This window comes from Oreochromis niloticus, linkage group LG7, assembly GCF_001858045.2.
Source record: "Oreochromis niloticus isolate F11D_XX linkage group LG7, O_niloticus_UMD_NMBU, whole genome shotgun sequence".
In the NCBI taxonomy this organism is placed as follows: Eukaryota; Metazoa; Chordata; class Actinopteri; order Cichliformes; family Cichlidae; genus Oreochromis; species Oreochromis niloticus.
The window spans coordinates 37,321,821-37,343,674 of record NC_031972.2 but is presented as its reverse complement, the minus strand read 5'-3'; the positions used below and the strand labels follow the sequence as shown (position 1 = coordinate 37,343,674).

Below are 21,854 nucleotides of genomic sequence, written 5' to 3'. Positions count from 1 at the left end.
GCGTCCTTGAGACCAAAGCACACACACACACACACACACACACACAGACACACTGAGCAGCTGTTGTTGAGTTTTTATTGAATGAGTGAAACGTCTACAGAGATGAGGCCTCGCAGGAATAAATCCAGCTGCTTACAGACAAACATCCAGATGTTTTTTCCTCTCTGTACATTCGGTGAGATATGTTCTGAGAAATGAGGCCCGGCACACACACCCCACCCCCGACCCCCCCACAAAAATAAATCAACAGTCAAATCAAACCCACGCAGGTCCTCATCACACCTGAAGCACACCTGAAACTCCCTCCTCCTCTCCGGGAACGTGTGAAGGGCTCTTCTGTTCTACTAAAACTGCCGGTCTCATTAATCGATTTCAATCAAAAATTACGTAAATTATTATTACTGATGATGATGATGATGGTTATTATTGTTATTTACATCCAGCTCAGAGACGAGGAGGATCGGTGGTTTCTGACTGCCGTCATTTTAAAAGATTCAGCTTTATTCTGCGTCAGCGCTCAAACCATTTATTAACAGATAATTTTATTTATGTACACTTTTAGTTTTTAAACATTTTTTCCTCTGATAAATTCCACAAATTATAATTTTCTGAGATTTTATTAAGAATTTTCAGATTTTTCTCTGATTCGTTTTTGAATATTCTACATGTGTTTTTGACAAAATTCTCTTTTGAAGTTTGAAGCGGTCGAGTGTCAGTGGAGGACACGTTAAACTCACTCCTGTAAAACAGGAACATGACACGTTCCCGGCTTTCCCAAAATATCGGAATATAACAGATCTGTCTGAAGTTCGACCGGCAGAGGAGGCTCGAGTCATTTTTCCAGAATTACGAGCTTCAGCTCAGAAACTGAGTTTTAATAAAGCAGAATGACCCTTCAACTCTTTCCCTCCACTGCCTGCACACTTCCACTCTTGGCTCCGCCCCCTCCCACCTGGATAGTTAAAGCCTAAGTCTATGTTATAAAAAAAAAAAAAAACATCACATTGAAAAGAGGGAACAATTAAAATATACATATATTATAAATGTAAATACTCGCTCGGCGGAGCTCAGTCACACTATCGTTGGCATAAGAAAGGATGTGTGTGTGTGTGTGTGTGTGTGTGTGTGTGTGTGTGTGTGTGTGTGTGTGTGTGTGTGCACGAACACAGCGTTTGAATGAGCGTCACTTCCTCCCCAGACCAAAGAAGAAAAAAAAAAGGTGTGGCTGATACGAAGGTGTGGCGTCGAGTACCAGCTGCCTCCTGATTGCAGGCATCGAGCGGCGCTGAGACTTCTTCCTGTTCAGTCTGGATCTACGATATTTAACCGATGATGAAATAAATTAAGCGCGCCGAGTCGCTCGGACTGAACGGCCTCGTCTGCCGCTCGTGATGGAGGGAGGAGGGAGGGGAGGAAAGGAAAGGAGGCGAGGAAGGAGAGGAGGAGGGAGAGGAGGGGAGGGTCTAGGCCTGAGCGTTGGTGCCGTTCTTGTCCGGGGGTCCGGTGCTCGCCGGCAGATTGTTGAGGGAGGGCGGGGCCTCGTGCTGCTTGCTGTCCCGACGCGGCGGCATCCTCTCGTTGATGCGGTCCAGCCCTCGCGCCTCCTCGAAGCTCTGGATCTTGTGCTGCGGGTTGAAGCCTTGAATGGCTGCGAGGAAACAGGAAGAGGTTAGACACGAGGAGACGTCAAACACAGCCGGGTCAGAAGGTCACGGCCAGCGCTGGACGCCACCGTCCATCTTTACTTTAAAATGTATTTTAAATGTCTGCACGTAATGCTAAGATTTTATGACACATTTCAATGATTTCTCATGAAAATAAATATCAGGAGAAAAAATTTTATTGTGTAAAAAAACTTTCCAGTTATAAGAAATATTTTTTTAAAAATTTTCTTTAAAATTTCAGTAAAATACTTTTATTATTTTTGAGAGCTATACTTTATAAACAAATTACATTTATTTTATAAAATAAATTGTCAAAAATGTAAAATGTAAAGAAAACATTTAATCAAAATTATTTTCAGCAATGTCTTTCTACTTTAAGGATATTTCTAATTAGTACTATCTAATCTTTTGGAAATAATGTTAATATTATTTAGAAATTTTACTATTTACTATTTAACATTTTGTCATTTTTATTTCAGAAAATTTTAGTAATAAATTATTTTATTTATTGACGTGTAACATTTTAGTCTTTTAGACATTTTTAGATATAATTTGAACATCTCATTTAAAATATTTCAGTTTTTATTTTACAACTTTTAAGTGTGTGAACTTTTCCCGTCCTGCTGGCTTGTTTCTGACCCGCTACACAAACACAGTCACTTTTAAAAACACGAAGAGAAGGTGAGGAAACTTACTTGAAACAGGACAAAGACAGCATGAAGACAAAGAAACAGGTGATCAATAATCAGCTCTCACATTTAGCTCATAAAGGGTTCAGGTTGAACATTAGACACCAACAGCACAGACATATTTCAGAGTGGGTGAACACAGACAGTCACACAGAGAGTCGGAGGGTCGGTTGCATACCTCGTGCCTCTTCTGCCTCTACGGTGGCTGTGTAAGCGTGAGTAGAAGTGCCATGCCAAAAAACCAATGGAGAGAGAGTGGGAACGTTATATATCAATGCATTCAGTCAGTCACGTTATCAGTCCTGTTAACATGGAGTCAATGATCATACAACCCCACCCACCCCCCACCACCCCACCATCCTGACCACAGAGTCCGAGGTTAGAGCTAACGTCTTCATTGGGACGGTTTACAGGGGTCTGTCGGAAACGCCACGCTGTCCCGCAAAGACAAACCACCCGCGCCTGACTCTACCGTCACATCAAAGTGACGATTTTGGCATCTAAACGTGACGCAGCTCCCAATCGGTCCTGATTTAGTGGTGCAAAGTTCATGCCGCCAACTCCGACCAACCCTGCGCTGAAGTAAGACCCGCAGGTTAGTCTGACCCTGGTGATGATGGTACAAGTAGACGTTTTTACCAGGGGGACAAAAACACGAGGTTCAGGCAACTACTTTTACTTTTAATATGAATTCACCTCCATAATTATAGAAGTTAAACAAGTACATATAACCTGTAATATTGCAGCTGATGGAGTGATCTACATGACCAGATCAGGACCGAGAGTGTGGGTGAAGCTTTCAGGCTTTGTAATAATAAGTATAATAAGCCATGAATCCATGAAAATAAATAGATGCAGTTTGATATGTGCTTGCTCTCCCTGCAGCCCTTTGTCTTTGAAGGCCAGTGTGCTGCAGAGACGTGCACAGGTTGGTCCGTCACAGGAGAATCGAGGCCACTCGACATTTCCACCAGGCTACGTGGTGCTGATGAGGCGGGGGCGGTTTCTCGGCGGTTAGTCTCTCGGTGTGAGTGCAGGCATGGGCGGTTAGTGTTAGCTGGACTCTGGGTTAGTGTTTGGTGGGATGCTCGGCCGCGCTCGCACTCACCGCTCTGCAGAGTCCGCCGACCGCCGGACAAAACACCGAGGGGCAGCGTCCCCGTCGGGGTCAGTCCCTTCAGCTGCAGTACACTCTCGTTCTCCTCTCTGTTGACACACAAACACAACATCATTAGAGAGTGTCAGCTGATCGTGTCACTGGTGAGGCACAGTTGTTAAAAGTTAACTTCAAAAGCCTCCAGACAGGAAGTCTAAATATGACGGCGTCATGTTTTCAGAGACAGCACAGATGGAAGCAGGAGGTCACTGCTGCTCAACAAACCTGAAAGAAGAAACAAGGACTCCTGCTGACCCGGTTCACCAATGTTTTATCAGATTAGCTCTCCAGGTTATTTTTTATTATATAACCAGAACTCAAAGCTCCACAGAACCTTTCATAGCCTCTTGTGTGTTTCCTGTGTGCCAACACAGCAGAAACTAGAAACAAACCAGGTAGAGCCCCAGCTTTGGAGCCTTTTTAAGCTCCTGCTTCAGTGGAGGTGCTCTTTTTATTAGCAGAGTCAAACCAGGAGAAAAGTCACCTGCTTGGTCTTTTACTGCAGATGACGCTATTTGCAAAAATAACTGAAACATGAAGTGATTTTCATAAAGAATGACATAAAGCTTTACCTGCCTACATGCAAGCATTCACAAACAGGACCTCCTATAAAAGTGTATCTGCTGAGCCACATTTTTCTGGCGTGGTCAACCACTGGCCTGCTGTGTTTTTTTATTCACCCTTCTAACTTTATAATAAAGGTGCTGCTCTATGCAGACAACACACGGCTATTTGTTTCTACTCGGCTGATGTCAGTTCTCTAAAGAGGCTGGGGTTGAATTAATTTGTGGCTGAACTAAATGTTTTTACATATTACTACAGAACAGTCACTCTTTTCTGCATTTAATGAACTACTAAATTACTCAAACTGTACAACAAACTGATTTGTTCAAACATAATATTCGTTTAGTCCCACCCGAGCTAAATCTAAATATCAGGCAAACACACCCTCGTTTGTGTTGTTACGTGTGGAAAAAACCCACCTTATCAGTCAGAATTTGTCCAAACCACACCGACTTTTCGCCTGATTACAGCCAAAGCCAATCAGAATTCAGAAGGCTTCTGTTACCGTCCATTTCCTAAAGATGTCTAAATATTCATGTGCAGATATCTGTTAAACCTGTTAGTTTAGCATTAATGAGCTTCTGTTAGCAGCAGGTCCAATAAAACACTGCTGAGCTGTTCAGATTTATGTACCCGGGCCAATATATATTCAGCATTTTGGACCCTTACTTTGAAAATGAGGTCTGCAGCTAATTCTGAGAAACTGGTTTAAACTTGACCTGAAAGTTTTTTTAGGCTTTTGTTCTTTGCACATGTCTGTGGCTTTATATCATATCTGATATCCTGGGTGTGAGAGAGTTTAATTTGAATTTATTATAGTCCTAATTTTCATTTTATGATTTGCACTTCAGTAAAAAGACACCAAGCTGTAATGAAATAGAAAGTTCTCAGTTTAAGAAGTGAGTGCAAACAGAAGTAGAACTAAACTGCTGATAGAGATCAACTCAGTCATAAAGACGGACTTGAGATAAGGTGCCTGTGATGCTTTCCTGAGCCTTAAAATAACAGCGAGACATTTTCTGAAGAGGAGCAGTCACACTTTAAGGACAAATTATTCTGACACACTTCCACAGAATCAAAGGAGGACAAATGTAAATGACTGAGAAACTCATTAGCCTTAAATCAAAGTGGAGCAAAACTCTCAGTACCGTGCTCCAACAACCTCATTATTCCACATTTTAGAGTGACAATTAAAAAAAGAAAGAAAGAAAGAAATCATACAGAAAAAGGACTTAAACCCTCTCCTGCTTCTAAACATGGCCCTGATGTTAAAGCGAGTCTCATTTTAGTATAAACTTCACCAAACTTCAGGAATATAAAACACACCTGAGCACGGAGAAGACACGAGCCATCTTTCCAATCGCCCGGATCTTGTTCCTGATCACCTCCTTCCTGACAGCCGGAGCTCCACCTGAGGAGCAGAATGTGACGAGAGCAAACACAGTTAGAAAAACCTCAGAGCCAAGCAGCCGGGTCGGAGAATTCAACCGTGTGACCCAGCCTTAAATCAGAAATGAATAACTTGTGCACAGAAATAACAAATACACAGACTTTAAAAAAAGTCACATGCATAGAAAAATACACCAAATGTGCAGACTAGTTATGACCTGATGGGAATATATCAATAACTGCTAACTACCACGTAATGATTTGAGCAGAGGAAATCTTTAAGTATATTTTTAAACATACAAATTTGTCTAAAAATTCACAAATTCAGTGAACCGTCACACGAGAAAACAGATGATGCACAGACATATTTAAACCCGCTGGACCCGAGCACGTCACCGATGCAGTGAGTTTTCAGTAAGTTTAAAGCATTACGACCACATTTATAGTTCATGTTTAAACAGGAAAGCTGGACTAATTCATTTTTAATTGTCTTATTATCAGCATTAAACTTATCATTCCTCCCAGGAGTGTCAAACATAAGGCCCAGGGGCCGGAAGCGCCCCAGAAAAGTAGTTGGTAAATGTGATTGAGGGAATAAATTTTGGACTTTCAACAGTTAAAAACATTTTCTTTCAATCTCAGTTTGCTGCAGTAAATTTAATCCAGTTTATTTTCCTGAGTTTTTTTTTTAATTCCAGAGCTCATCATTGAAAAATACCCGACAGCCTCTTTTTTCATCGTTCCCCGTCCACACAACTAAAGACTATTAAAAAAAATAGTTTCCTCAGTTTCCTGAGCTTCAGGCTGACACTGATCGAGCTGTCGGAGTGGATTCACAGTTCTGCTCATTTCCTGCTCCAGGTTTTTATTCCTTGAGCAGCTTTGCATGATGCACAATTCAGAATAATGCTTCTGTATCTGATCCTGAGCCTCAGCTCACTCTGAAACAAGCTTTTTTAGCTCATCTTCCGTTAAGGAAACCATCTTCTGATTGTCTGCCCTGGTAAACAAAACTTTGATTCTCTGTGACATCACAAAGATCCAAGACTAGAGGAAGCTGTGATAACCTGAGTGTTTGATGCACATGCACACAGCTCGTTATCAGAAACTTGATTACATGAGATGAATGCGAGGAAATAAGGAAACGCACATTGGGCCATGATCTCGTCTTCCTTTCAGAGACCTGCTGAAGTGTTCTGAGCATGAATCATTAATTCAGAGGATGAAATAATCTGATAATCTGAGCTGACCTGTAACTCTGACGGAATAAAACATTTTTTTCTTCCTGAATCAGTAAGACTGTAAACCCCACAGCAGGTATCTCCTTCATCTTCCTCCTAACCGTCTCATTGTTAGCAGAGATTATCACAGTAAAAATCAGCCAACCACAGAGGGGGGCGGGGCTAATAGCGACTGTGCTCTCACAGTTAAGAGCCAAACTCGCTCTAACAGCTGCCGCCACACATCAACTTCCCTCAGGGTTTCACTTCCTCCCTGGGCCCCAACGCATCTGATTCATTTACATTCAGTGTTAAGCACCCGCTGCAGGTCGCCATGGCAACACGCCAGATACTACTGACTTTTTTTTTTTAAAGTCTTCTCTGACTCGCCGGCCTCCACAGTCAGCCTGTCAGCAGCTAATAAAACACCCCAGAGCACCGCCGCAGCACTTTATTAACACACACATACACACACACACACACAACCCCATTCAGCTATCTTAGTGAGGACCTTCATTGACATAATGGTTTCCCTAGCCCCTTACCCTAACCCTAACCATTAAAAATGAATGCCTAACCCTAACCCTAACCTAATTGTAACCCGGACAATAAAACCACATTTTGAGCCTCAAAAAGGCCTTCAAACATGCGAGGACCGGTGTGTGTGTCCTCACAAGTGACTGTTGGTTCTCACAAGTATAGTAGAATGCAGATTACAGTCCTCACAAAGATAGCTAGACAGGAACACACACACACACACACACACACACACACACGGATGAATCCACTGGGGAAAATAGTTCCACATCCACAGCTTCCTGGCGAGTCACTGTTGTTTGGTAAAAATACAGTGGCCACATGTTTTAGAGAATTCGTCATGTTAAAATTACACATTTGTACATTTTCAGATTTGTTACAAGGACCAAAGCAGACTGACTCATGTTTTATGCATTTAAAATCTAGCTGGAATAGAGTCAAAGAAAGGCCTCTTTATGTCCCATCTTTTTAAGGCCTCCTTAAAAGCAAATTTCTTTCTATTGGCCAACTTCAGGAAGCCAAGCTCTGCCCCCTCTTACAGATGTGCGGGTTGTGAAACCAAACTGAAGTCTATGAACATCTGGCTGTTCTATGAACATCTGGCTGGCTCACAGCGCTTTCAGTGAAGCTGATCTAAACCAGAACATCTCAGCCCTGCTCTCTATGACATCACAGAGATCCAAAAGTAGAAAAGAAAAAAAACAGGGGTAAACTGGGTGTTCAGAGCAGTGTGCATGCTGAGCTTTGGGCTCACAGAGATTACTGAACACAGACTGAGCTCATAATTAGATATTTTACCATGAAAGCCCAACTGGAACAGCAGATACATGAATCAGATCCACTTTACATCAGCTCGACTGTAAGAAAACTAAAACTTTCAGCACAGAATCGTGTTTTTATCACCGCCATCAGAGGCCAGTGTAAGCTGTCCTCTGTCGCGTGTCCAAGGATAGTCGAATATCCTGTCTCACTGCTGCGAGCTGCACTTTATCTAAGAAAACCACACAGAATTCACTGTGAAGACAGTGAAAATAAAACGTGTGAATCTGCTGCAGGAGGTACGTGTGACACCCTCGTGACCATGTGAACCTAACATGGCAAGAAATGCAAAGGTGCCAAACTGCCGTCTGTGCAGGTCGAGCCTTACTGAGCACGTGTGGAAACTAAATGGGGGTGGCTAAAGGCGTTCTTACCCTCGCCCGTGTCGTCGGCTTCGGATAGGAGCTCGTCGTCGGAGCAGATGTTCAGCACGTTCACCAGCATCTCCGTCACTGTTTCAGAGGACACACACACACAGTGGCATGTCTGATTGGTTATCAGAGAAGGCAAACCTCAGAAAGATCCTCCCTCCTCTTCGACCCTCACCTTTCTCTCCAACGAAGGGCAGAGACCAGGTGAAGACATCCATGAAGTTGGGCAGCCAGTAAGGGTGAGGGGAGCAATTAAACTGCCGGATGTTCATCACGTTGTTCTCGTATTTCAGCACCGCCGCTGAGGACCACACACACACACACACACACACACACACACACACATTATCTTGACTCCATCATCCTGCCTCCTGCTGCCATGGTTTCCCTCCTCCTCTGGTCCTCTTACCTTTGTTGTTGTACACATCCAGGTAGTTGGGAGCTGAGAAGATTGTGATTAAAGAAGGAAAGCCCGTCGTCTGACTTTTCCTGTACATTCGATACCTGCAGGAGACAAACGGACAGTGCTTTAAAAACACTGCACTTCCTCTAACGGCCACGAGGGGCAGGCCGCAGAAGTGACAAAAACATAAACAAGCACACACACGTTTCCAGGTGCTGAAAACACACTTTTGTTTATAAACAGCCATAATGAACTCACCCAGCGTCCTGAGCTTCATGTGCTCGTATTACAGACAGCAGGTTATTGTTCATCAGAAAGTCACAGACTGCCGGGTAACTGAAACACAAACACGAGAAGAAGAGTTTTAAAGAACGGCTTTTACAAGACACAGACACACACACACACACACACACACACACACACACAGATGGAGGTGATCTCACTGAACGTGACGAGCATCAGAACCGCCTCCTCCAACCCGCCGCAGTTACCATGACACCTAAGAGGGCTGCTCAAACTCGAGTATGACAAGCGATGCTGAAAGCGCTAAAATTAGGATTAATTAAGGTCGGGGCTTTACACAGGGGGGGGATCGGATCCTCACAGAAATGCCAGCTCACTTCAGAAAATTATACCCAACACACACCCACATACATGCGCACACACATACACTCTTCCTGTTTAGAGTTTTTTTTCTTTATCCACACTCACTCAACCAAAAGCAAAGCCCAGAAATGAATCCCCTTCATCACCTGACTAAAGTTCAAGAAGATGATTCATTCAGCAAACCCCACATTAAAGAAGATGGAGGCGCCTTCATGAAGCTCAGTCTGCATGAGTCAGGTGTCCAGGTGATGTCACACAATCATCACTTAAACCTGAGTTTAAGCCTGAGCCTGAGGCCACCAGCATCACAGCAGCCCGAGGCTTACAGTTGAGGAACCTTTCAATTTATTTTTTGTATAACACCAAATCGCAACAGCAGTCACCTCAGGGAGCTTTACTTAATAAAGCCCCCACAGTAATCACATGACAGCCTTTGAGCAAACGGATGGCGACACTGGAAAGAAAAAACTCCCATTTAACAGGATGAAACCTCCACCAGACGTCACAGATGCTGCACATCAGGAAGTGCAAGAAAACCATCTGTCTTAAAACCTGCAGCAAGCTGTCGGTTTACTTTTTTCCTGTTTACTTTAATAAAGGATACACTTCCTGTATCAGTGATTGATGGGAAAAGAGTTTTATTGTGCAACGTTTAAAAACAAAAAACAAAACAAAAAAAAACCCCAGACCTTTTTTCTGACCCTAAAAATAGAGACAGGAAGTAAACGTCTGATGCTGCTGTCTCTGTTCTTGAATTATTTAACATTAAAATTGATCCAGCGTCACATTTTTCTCTCACTGTATATGTGGCCTCCACCCTAAGTAAGGCCGTCTTTACTTCCTGTAGTGGTGTGGGTCTGTGTGGATCCTCTCAGTCAGTCGTATCCAGTGGTGGGTCTGAGACGCTGTCTGAAGCGACCCGGATACTCGCTCAGGTTTGTGTGTGCTGACTCGGTTAATAAAGACCAGACGGCCGCGATCACATGCTCGCTGTAATGAGTTCTGTAAATGTCGAGCTACTGAAACAAACTAATGGTGGATAAAAGAGGCTTAGGAGCAGCTTTCGTCGCCCTGTGACCTCCGAACAGCGTTGATGCTGCAGAGTCAGCTCAAATATTAAGACAGAGCAGGGAATGCTAATATTTATTTTCAGTATCTGTGTGACAGCGGATTTAACGCCACTCACTTATCCACAGATAAGCCATTGTTTGTAAAAGCTTTAATCAGCTCGGATTAACAGAGCGCTCTGCTTTTTGGTGCTTGGGCGGCAGCGGCGAGGCTTGTACCTGTAGAAATAAGAGCAACCTCTGACACTGTTGTGGCAGAAGTGTTCCTGGGTCTTCTCTGAGCCGTAGTCCTCGCCCGGGTCCGACCACAGCAGGTCGCACATCGGCCCGAATGCCGGAGGCTCCTTAAACCGGTCCAGCTGGAAAAAACAGGAAAATCTCAGATAATTTAAACTCTAAAAGAGAATGTGTTTATAAACCACCGCCATGAAGAGTAAACCGTTTCCAGCTCTGAATCTTCGCCTTCCGGCTCTTCTAATATCTTGATGCATTCTCAATCATCCAGGTAAGTAAATCCCAACAGGCTGATTCTGTTCATCTGGATGTAGCATTTTCAGTGGGAGAAACGTTTTGTCACTCATCACTCATTAAGGATCGAGGAACTGACCTCACAGCCCATGGTTCCCTCAGTGGTGCTAGTTTCAGTCATTATGCAAATGTGCCGTTTATAAGGTTGGGGAAACCTGCAGTCAGCTGAGACTGAAGAAGTCACTTGGATGATGATGAAAGTTTCTCCCACTAAAAACGCTACGTCCAGATAAACATAATCAGCCTTTTGGGACAAGAGGCTAATAACTCTCTCACTCTTTCTAAGGCCCTCCTCCCTAAAAGCACACTTTCTTCTGATTGGCTGACCCCAGTAAGCCAACCATGGGCCAGCACATGTTGTAAACAAAGAATTCAGTGCAGTCAGATTTAGGCTTGCTGTTTATAAACATTTACAAACATTTACGTTATTATTAGAAACCGATGAAAAATGCAAAACTTCAAACTATCAGTGACGTGCCTACTGAAGACTCTGGCTGTCAGCCCTTCATGAGGTAACATGTCTCACCTTTCGTATGTCATCCAGGCAGGTGATCTCAGGGCTCAGACCTCCGTGCACACACAGGAACTGCTGGTTGAGGAGGGCGGCCAGAGGCAGGCAGTCAAACGCCTCCATGCAGGCATCGTACACACGCTCAGAGTACTTTATCTTACCTGGAAACGCACGCACACCAAGGTCAGCTGCAGTGAGATAAGCGGTCTCTGATGCTGGTGTGTGAGGACAAACACTTACACTCCTGCTTGAAGGTGAAGTACTCTGTGAGATGTCGGCACTCGTGGTTGCCTCTGAGGAGGAAGAGGGTGTTGGGATGGTTGACCTTCAGGGCCCACAGGTACAGTACACACTGCAGTAACACACACACACACACACACACACACACACACACACACACACACACAGGGTTAATCCTGAGAAACACCATCATCTGACTCCACGTGAACAGTTCTCTAAGACTGATGGTGTTAACCGCTCCTGGGTCCAAATTCTCCTTCAGTTAAACGGTCCAGCTGTTGTTGTGAGTGATGTGAGCTTTTAAGGTGGGGAGAGGCAAGAGCATCATGGTGAAAATAAACCGCAAACATAAAAGGTTTACGCTAAATGTGACATAATAATCAGGATGATAACGTTGGATTATCATTCCCGGTTCACCGCCATGACTGAAGGCGGAGGCCGGCGGAGACACAGGTCTGCAGGACGGCTGTGAGATGACTAACAGCAGCCCGACGCTGCGGGATGATCCGCCGCTGTTTACCGACTCTGACAGATTCATTAATTATGGGGGATTAGTCGATGCCATTATTGATCGCTACAGGCTGGGGCCGACAGTCCTCGAGCAGAAACTCTCGGTGCAGAGGGAATACGAGCATCATGGAGAAACCTTCATCTCCATCAGGGAAAGAGCTGCTGAAGCACCGACATGCGGTAAACCGGCAGCTGACGGACGTCATCCTCAACCTCCAAACAAACCCACGGATCCTTTCAGCTGCCACTCACTCCTCCTGTGTTTTTGTGCACCACCTGTTTCAATTTAATGTTTTTTCTGCTCTGAAGGCGTCGAGCTGTTCAACTGAGCCGAGCTCAGAGGAAGACGAGAAGAATAACGAGCGCTGGAGTCGGGCTGCGTGCACGCTGTCCTTTCTACACTGGATTATGTAACTTCATGGCGCTGGTAAAGCCACGGCTTGTGTCAGACATGGGTGACTTTACGCTCGTGTTCCCTTTGTTAGTAAAAGAGCAGCGGCACGCTTCACCATTCAGCCTTTTAAACATGAGACTGGAGAGAACAGCAGGAAAACAGCAAGACGAAGTCAAACAAGACAACCTCAAAGAGACAGGAGACGACCTCAAACTGATTAAATTAATTTTAAAAATTGAGGAATTATCCTCAAGATTTTCTGGTTTGTGGCTAAAAAGTGAAGATTTTTAGCAGTAAATGAGATTCCTCTGAGTTTATGGATAATCTGCAAAACTGTCTTTTCTCCAGCGAGCAAACAGTTTGTGCATCACTCTGCAAACATGTTTATTTGTGCTGCAACGTTTTAACACAGAGACCGACTCACTGCTGCCCGTGCTGGACGTCACAGGAACTGAAGCCTGTGGTGCTGCCATGATCATGTGGTATGACTAAACACTCAGATTTGAGCTACAGTTAAAACTTCTGAGAGGCTTTTTCTGCCCAATTAAATGTCTGAAAAGGTCAAAAAACACAAAAGACATCAGAGCAATCAGCTGATTCAGCCGTGACTCAGAGTCGGGACACGCAGCACGCCGTTCGGTCTGCGGCTGTTGAGTCGTCTGGAAAACGAGTCTTTATGAAGACAAATGACCTCTAAACTAACAGAGTTCAGCCAAGCATCTGCTGTTGCAAACTGAGTGTGACTTTGAAACAGGATGATGACACATGGCGTCTCTGAGGTCCAGACAGAGCCGAGGAGGAGGAGGAGGAGCAGCTCCAGGATGTCCACTAATCCCAAACAAGGAAGCACGACGGCAGCCATACAAATGCCAGCAGCTCCATGCCAGAAGACGCCCGGTCCTCCCTCTGATGGGGCGCAGCTGGAGTTTGAGTGTGTGTGTTTGTGTAAGTGTGTGTGTCTAGCAGGGTGTGTTTGTGTGGATGAGTGGGTGTGGCAGTCAGGGCGGCGAGGGGGCAAACAGTGTGCCTTTTATTACCCATGACTATTTAAAGATGCCCTGCAGAGCCGCGCGGGCCGAGTCTCCAAATGTCACGCCAGGATTTCTGCACCAACACATCCTGACAACTCCAACACAATAAACAAGACTACTCCGAGCTCCGTGCACACTCCTACAACACGCAAGGCTGACGACGCACAGCAAACCTGGATGGGTATAAGGACGCAGGAGCCAACAAATAAACAAGAGAAAGCCCCCAACTGCCAACTGTTACCCACAAAACAACCCAAAAAAGATTCAAGACAAGCACAAAAACTACAGAAAGACAGAAAACAAGAGCAAAAAAAGAAGAAAACAACCCGAAGACATACAAAGTGACCCAAAAAAACAAAAAATAATGAAAAAGAGACACAAATCAAGAGCACAAAAAGTATAAAAAGGCAACAAAGAAGCACAAACGACAATTCTTTCCTGTGCCGAGGAAGTTACAGACACGCACCTCGATGCTGAAGTAGCCTCGGTCTACGTAGTCCCCGAGGAACAGGTAACGGGTGGTGCTGGGGGACCCACCCACCTCGAAGAGCTTCATCAGGTCGAAGAACTGACCGTGGACGTCTCCGCACACTGCACATACAAACACAACAAGCTCAGCATTACCACACCTGCTTTCAGACACAGGCTGAGCTGAGAGGAGGATGATTATGAGCTGTCACTCATGCAAAGCTCCAGTCCAAAGCATGGAGCTGTAACATTAGCGGTAGCAGACAGTGTTCTTTCATCACTAACAAAGAGGAAAACATGCTGGCGATAAATTCTCAGCTGACATCTTTAAATGTCTCTGCACGTCGCTGACATACCGAGTGGGCGGGGTCAAGGCGAGGGTTTACCTGTGATGGGGGCTTCCACCTCAAGCATGCATTTCTCCTGCCGGAGGATGGCGGCACCCTCGTTGATGATTCGCAGGGCCGACTCCTCCTCCAGCCGACCTTCCTTTACCAGATGGGCCTTGAGCACCTCCAAACTGGGCCTCCCGTCCACGTACAGCTCTTTGACCGTCAGGCGGTCTCCAGGAGGATACGGCACAGCTGCAGAGAGATGAAAGAGAGAAGGGACACGGTTACACTGTGACCTCATACAGAACAGACAAAACATTCACCCTTTACTTTAAATGGGCTCCATGCTGCGTTCAGGGACAGAATTGTTACTTTTTAATGATGATATTTAATGATATTGAACTGTTTCGTATTCCTGTCCTGCTGAAAGGTGATCGCTTGCTGTAATCTTTAATAAAGGTTGGTCTGCTGTTCGGGTGTTTTCTGGCTGTTTTTGTGCTGTAACATTCCCATGCTCAGATAACGCCTCGTTAGGAATGCTCTTATCATCAGCGAGGTCACGACGTGCCTCTGCAGCACACCTGAGATCACCCGGGTACCAGCGGCTTTGTTCACAGAGAGCAAGCCCACTGACTTCAAATCCAACCGTAATCAGGTCACACCTCAGAGCCAACCACGCAGGCCCACAGGCAGATCAGTGTCGGCAAGGTGTCCTCGGCGTGTCGAGGCTCGTCCTGAACACAAAGCAGCAGAGTGTGGCGGCACGGCCCAGCCCTGCAGGAAATACCAAGCAGCTTATTTCAAGAAAACCCGTCGCTGCTCACAGAGTCCAGCAGGCAGGGCCGAGCTTCTACACTCACGGTTACTAACCTTCCTTCACTGTGATGACGCGGTTAAAGGTGTTTGGACCAACGCTGTAAAACCGCAGCTGTAACAGCTGTTATTAAGCAGCTGAGCCCGAGCAGCTGCACTGCAGCAGAAATCAGAATCACAGTTAAAGATGAAAAATACATAAAAGCAGGAGGAGAAGGACACATGACATGACTGTCTGCTCTCACCTGCACGGTCCAGGTCATGTGATACATTTATGACCTGGAATCACCTGTCTGTCTACATGAACTCAGTGACGGTGCGGTCAGAGAGGCGGGTCAGTGTGCGCTGTGATTCGTCACAAACACGTATTTTGTGTTTTTATCACCTTTCCCCGCCACACCGGCTCCGACCGCCCGCTTCACCTGCTGTGAGGTCAGAGGCTGTTTGGTCACCTGACTGCTGCGGTGACATAAACATGGTGATGCGAGCTCTGCATCGAGAGGAAGTTCTAAGAAGACGGGAGCAATCACGCAGACACTGAATATTCCTGAACACTCACTCCTGGCACGGCGCTCTAGTTCAGCACGCAGCTCTGAAACCAAACCAGGCCGCACGTGTTCAGCCAATCACGTCGCAGCTCCTTGTGAACTGGTTCATCGAAGTAAAAGCAGCTGCGAGTCCCCACCAGACAAATTTATCTGCCTGACAACTCAGAAGTGAGAGTGGAGTGTGTGAAGAGAGAGAGAGAAAAACAAAACCACGATTGTGAAAAGGAGGCGTTGCCGACCGCTGCAGGAAGTGGTATTCAAATAACCATCAGCAGGAGGGACACAGGAAGAGTGAAACTGCTCAGACGTTTAGTAAACTCAGCCGCCGCCGGCCCGCGCTTTGTTTGCTGTTGAAGCCACGCGGCTACCCGCCAGTCAAACATAAGCAAAGCAGCAAGCCGGCCCAGCACAGACGGCCGCTTGTTTCTGTCTGTGCCGCTAGCGAGCAAACACCAGCAGGACACACAGAATCAGACCCGAGTGCAAACAAACTTTACTTATACACAAGCAGGGGCAACGACAGAACCCAAGGACTGAAGCCCACATGCCAAACATGGAAGACCCCCTCCCCCCCCCCTCTTTATGGGGGTGGGGTGGGGTGGGGTGGGGTGGGGTGTGTCAGTGGTGTCTATGGACTGGTCTGAGGCCAAACCATCACAGCTAAGGCTTCAGTCTGAGCCTCACATTAAGTCCGCCGTGCAAACATCTGCACAGACGAGAATGAGAACTCGTTAGATAAGGAGCTCATTTTCATCTTGTTTGAATATATATGCACTCACAGCTTCCTGCAGCCGACGCAGCCATCGATAACGAGCAACGTTAACGTGACCGACAGAGAAAAGGAACTGCTCAGGAATGAACCCCCAACAGCAGAATAACCCAAACTGACTCATCCACACAAGTTATAGCAGGTCGGGCTGCCAGCTTCACATTACTGTTAATAACCTGCCGTGTGTGTTACTTTCAGTCTTGCCTCGAGTTCATACTTGAACACCTCTGCAGACTTCAAGCATCTACCACAAACCGAGGTCAAACACTATCGCCTGTTAGCTTCTGCGTCACACCTGAGGAGCAGCTCTGTCATCACCTGGATGGTTACCGCCTCCTTCCCATCCTCCCTCTGCTCCACTCTGCGTGTGAGGAGGTGCACCCACAGCAAGGCTAAGAGCAGCGAAAGGAGAAACTAACGTAAAGACTCATACTGAGCTCGAATCACACCGTAAATACCTGTCTAACATCATGTGACCCTTAAAGTGCTGCAGATGTGCACCCTTTTGATTACACAACACCCGAACGTGCAGGGTGAGGGTCGGCGTGTACCCCTGAGCGGGACAGGCACCGGACGGCGCTCCGTACTTGGGCCCACCCCAAAAAATCTCATACCACCTTAACAGATCAGCATTTTCCTTCCTTTTTTGTTGGATAGAATAACCACAAGATTACAGGCTTTGGAGACTGTGCTGACCCGATTCTTTGTGGGTGGAGTGGACGGGGTCCAGGGTGGAGCTCCATCACAGGGGCCAGGACAGCAGAGCAATCCTGCTGCATCCTCCGGCCCGGCTCCATCAATCATGAATGAGGACAGAATCATTACACATGCCGAGCGAGGCAGACGGCCCGACTGATTCGATTACCATCGGTAACTAAGCCAAAAGGCCAGAACACACATGCACGTGCGTGCGCACACAAACACACACAGGGTTCAACAGGAAGCTGCAGAGTGGGCTGCTGTGATGAACTCCAGCCATCAGCAGCACGCTGCTCAGCCTGAAGTAATTACATAATTCAATCGAGCTGATTCAGGGCTGCAAACAACACGTGGAAATATCCCAAAGAAAATTCCCAGAATCCAAGTAGGAGCTGTTCTCTCTGACCATTCCCAAACCAAACAGCAACCAGGTCGTCATCAGAGAAAAACCAACAGTGAGGCTGAGTGCTCAGGGCTGCTTATCAGAAGGATAAGGTTCTGGGCTTGTCAAAAACTAACTGATAAACTCTTGGAGTGGATCTGGAAATCCATCCAGGAATTCCTGGAAGAGTTGTTGTGTTGGTGTTCCCAGATAAACAATCAAAGGTGATTCTGAGCAGGTAAATCCAATCAGAGCCGGCTGTGCCGGCTTCCTGAGCGGCGGCACCGGCGTTAAGGAGGTCTGTGTAATGACCAGTGGCCCTCCTAAGCTTCTCAAACCCGGTGAGCATATCAAACATGACCCCACCTGCTGCTTCACCCGACACCACAGCGACTCAGAGAGAAAGCTGTTTTATTCTCCAGCAACCACCAAAATGGGCTCCAGCGATGGCCCATCTGTGCAGTGCTCCTGATCAATCAGCATACATTAGCCGGCCTAACAGTCGAGTCTAAAACTCGCTAAAAACTCTCAAATTCATTGATGCTCGGAGAAGCAGGAAGTTATTTTAGGCTTCAGTGATTCAACAGGAACCAGAGTTCACAACCCAACACCGCCCGTTTGGAGACACGACTCCTAATAGCTTCATTACTTCCTGTTTCATCATGAAGAAATGATAACGACATTGAACTTAATAATTTTATTCATCTAATGTGTAATAAGCAGGTCTTATAACACAGTAGATGTTGGTGAGGAGCGGTGTCTCTCAGACTCATGGGCCTTCTGCAGATGGAAAGTTCTGTTTAAATCTAACAGGATAATTTCATTGATGGCTAAAGTGGGCAATAACACCTTTTTAAGGTGGCATCAAAAACTCCAAAAATAAAATAAAAGCAGAAGTAAAGCCAGACTCTATCAACGACCATTTTAATATTATTAATGTTTTTTCCTGGTTGATAATAATGATGATGATAACAATAATATCAATAATAATAATAATGATAATAATGTGGTTATACACTGTGAAATCTCCACAATTATAGCATAACTAAATAATAATTTGTGAAATTAAATGTGGGGTGTGTGTGCTGGGGTTCGGAGAGCCTGTGATGCTGAGCAGGAGACTGCCTCCGGGCTCGGACGGGCTGGTCTCGGGGGTGTTTGTTCTGCAGAGCGGTGAAGCACCAGCTGCTGCCTCTCTGAGAGCTCTGAACACCGCAGAGGAAAAACCGCAGCAGCAGGACGTGGCTGAGTACTCCACACAAACCTCAATTTCAAACTAATTTTCCATAAACACACACAGCGGGGCAGACTGGGGGCGGGGGGTTGACGAGGCCAGTTTATTCACCCCCTGCACCCACACGAGGCCAGCTACCTGCCGTACACGGGGCGGTGTATACCCGCGGACAGGATCCAGGTGTCCGGGGCGTCGTGTGGACTTTCCGCGTGAACCTAAGCATCGAGCGCGGCTTGACGGCGGGCTGTCATACCGCACACCCAACATCTGGAGCTCCGGGCTGCTAAGCTAAAAGGCTAAGTTATTAGCTGCCGCGGCATCGATTAGCGGGCTGATTGATTGGCCGGACTGCCTGTTTCCCCCTGCCTGATGGAAGAGGCGTTAAAGCGGGCAGCTCGGGGAGAAGTCACCGCTAACTGCGGCTCTGACATCCAGCTGCTCACATTTAGCGAAGCCATTAGCACCGACACCCGTTAACTTCCTGCCCCGGGAACCCCCTGTAAAGCCGGACAGTCACGTACCTTTGACGGGCCGCTCCGTGGTGGAGAGTTTGCTCTGGTCTTTGGCCGACATGCTCCCTCCCTGCGGGCTGCGGGCCGGAAAACAGGAGAAATTCCGAACTAAACTGGACCGATTCTTCCTGACGAGCTAGCAGGCTAGCTGGAGCGAGCTAGCCGCGCTAGCTGGTGGTGTGGCTGGGAGCGGCGGCGGCAGCGCGTCCCTCCGCGTACAGAGCAACCGAGCCGAGCCGAGCTGGAGTCAGACCTGACCGGGGTAGGGAAGAGGGAGCGAGGGCGTCCGTTTCACCGACAAACCGGAGCCTCTCCGCTCTGCCCTACTCCTCTCTGCGGTGCGGTGATGCCGACCCGCGGTCCAGGCAGGAAGCGGCCCGGGCAGCAGCGCCGATCTCTGGCTTCAGCAGCACCGAGCAGCGCGGCGGATCATGTCTCGGCTTTATCCCGTTATTCTCGGACGAGGTGCATCTGTTCCAGGCCGCTGCGCTTCAGTTTTTTCCTGTCGTGATCCGATGTGTCGCCCAGACCCTCTGTCGGATTACAATAATCCGCCGCAAGCGGATTTCCTACAACATGGCTCTGCGCGGGCGGGGGGTTGTGGGTAATGTAGTATTAAAGCGGTATGAATGCGTCTCCTTCAGAGCCCGCTCAGCGCGTGCACCGCACTGTCAATGGAAAATAACTGCAAAAATAAAAATAAGTAAAAACACTGCGGTCTACGGTGTGAATAAATAAATAAATAAAAAAATACACAATGTACGGAAAATAATAATAATAATCTCTAATAAAAATACGAATTAAAAATTACAAATATATTAATAAAAAATACACCCTACAGAAAAATATAAGAAATATAATTAAATAATAAACACACTACGGAAAATAAAAAAGTTAGAGTCAAAAATAATATTAAATAAACAATGTCTGTGGGGCAAAATAAATTAAAATGCAATGTCTTTGGGATAAAATTAAAAAATAAACAAATGAAAAAAAGGAAAAAAATCATTAAAATAAGCGTAAAATAAAATAAGGAGTAAGTTTCTCTGACACTGTCTTGAAAAAATGTTTAATTACATTTAAAATACACTGTTTACGAAGAAAAATATCATCCTTAAAAAGCCCCGTTTCATTGTGACAAAGGTAATATTAGTCTTTAACAAACGGTGAACTCTAAAGAATGGTTTTCTGAAAGTTTTCTATGTTTCTTGGTGTTTATTCTAAACTTCGTTTTCAAAGTTTAAAGTTTTCATTCTCATTTCAATAAAATAAAGCGAGAAACAAAGAAGTGTCTGTTTTAAACGCACTCACAGTAATACTTAAAAGTGCTGGGCATTACATCCCGTTACACGCTAAATATGATAGCACACTCAGCTGATCTGAAATACGTCACAAAGAGCCACGTGTGCTTCACTGTCACCTGTTGTTGGATAAAAACATTTAAAATTGTTGGATTTTTAAAATTAAGTTCGGCACCTGCTCTGCAGCACGGTCTTATTTTCCTCACGATGATGATGAAGAGACCAGCTGGTTTTCTGACGTCACGTGCTGGATGGATTTTGCGCAGCACAGAGCTGAAGCCAAACACCACAGCGCCTCCGTGTGGTCACTGCAGGTGACGTCCTTTAATGAGCGGAAGGTCTCAGAGCAGGACGTCTCAGGTGATCCTGAGCTTCACACTCACATTGAGAGCGTCCGGCACCGGTTCACTGGTTTTAAAAACTGAGCTCTGGATGCTTCACGCTGGGACGCTGGGATAAATAAAACATGTCTTATTGAATTATTACACAGAGCTGTGAATAGCTCTCAGTCTGTCCAGGGCTGGAAGTCACGTCAGTTTCATCACAGTGTTTGATGAGTTTTTTGGCCTGAAACTGAAAATAAAATCATTTCACAATTTGAAATGTTATCAATGAAGCTAAACGCTCAGAGACCTAACAGAGCAAACCTGATTACTCTGTGTAATACAGTTAATACACTGTAAACAGTAGATGTAGATGGTAAACAGTAGTATAATAAAGTTACACTTCTCTATACCATCTACAATACAGCACAGAATTATACTACTGTGTATCTACTATAATATAGTTTTGGTTTCCAGATTTGGCTTCATAACTGAGATCTCCACATTAAACTCTTTTCCCGCTCTGCTAGAAACTGAACCCAGATCAGTTTTACTCCCACTCGTAGAGCCACAGTCTAAACAGAACCTGGTTTCTGTTCAGCAGGATTTTTCCACAAACCGTTGGTGCAGCAGAGGTTTTGATCTGCTTTCTCATCATTTGGTTTAAACTCTTAAAGTCTCCTTTGATACCAGGTCCTCCTTCTGACCGTGATTCCTGCTGTAGTAGAATCATTTTCTAACAATCCTGCAGCTTTGTTCTTCACATGTTCTTCA

At 45.8% G+C, this 21,854-nt stretch overlaps 1 protein-coding gene across 3 annotated transcripts; it reads right to left on the bottom strand.

The window, feature by feature from the left end:
- Positions 1-58: 58 nt before the first annotated feature.
- ppp3ccb (protein phosphatase 3, catalytic subunit, gamma isozyme, b) lies at positions 59-20,052 on the bottom strand. 3 transcript variants are annotated; one of them, XM_005458308.4, is made up of 14 exons: positions 19,466-20,051; positions 14,554-14,751; positions 14,166-14,290; positions 11,765-11,876; positions 11,540-11,685; positions 10,705-10,844; positions 9,071-9,148; positions 8,819-8,913; positions 8,585-8,710; positions 8,413-8,490; positions 5,400-5,484; positions 3,462-3,559; positions 2,532-2,558; positions 59-1,648 (listed from the first exon to the last, which is right to left on the bottom strand). In XM_005458308.4, the coding sequence occupies exons 1-14, from the start codon at positions 19,515-19,517 to the stop codon at positions 1,464-1,466; spliced, it is 1,545 nt and encodes a 514-aa protein (XP_005458365.1). In that variant the 5' UTR covers positions 19,518-20,051; the 3' UTR covers positions 59-1,463. The 3 variants fall into 3 exon arrangements, with proteins under 3 accessions (XP_005458365.1, XP_005458366.1, XP_003453678.1); XM_005458309.4 differs by having other exon boundaries at positions 59-1,639; XM_003453630.5 differs by lacking the exon at positions 2,532-2,558 and having other exon boundaries at positions 19,466-20,052.
- Between the last annotated feature and the right edge of the window lie 1,802 nt (positions 20,053-21,854).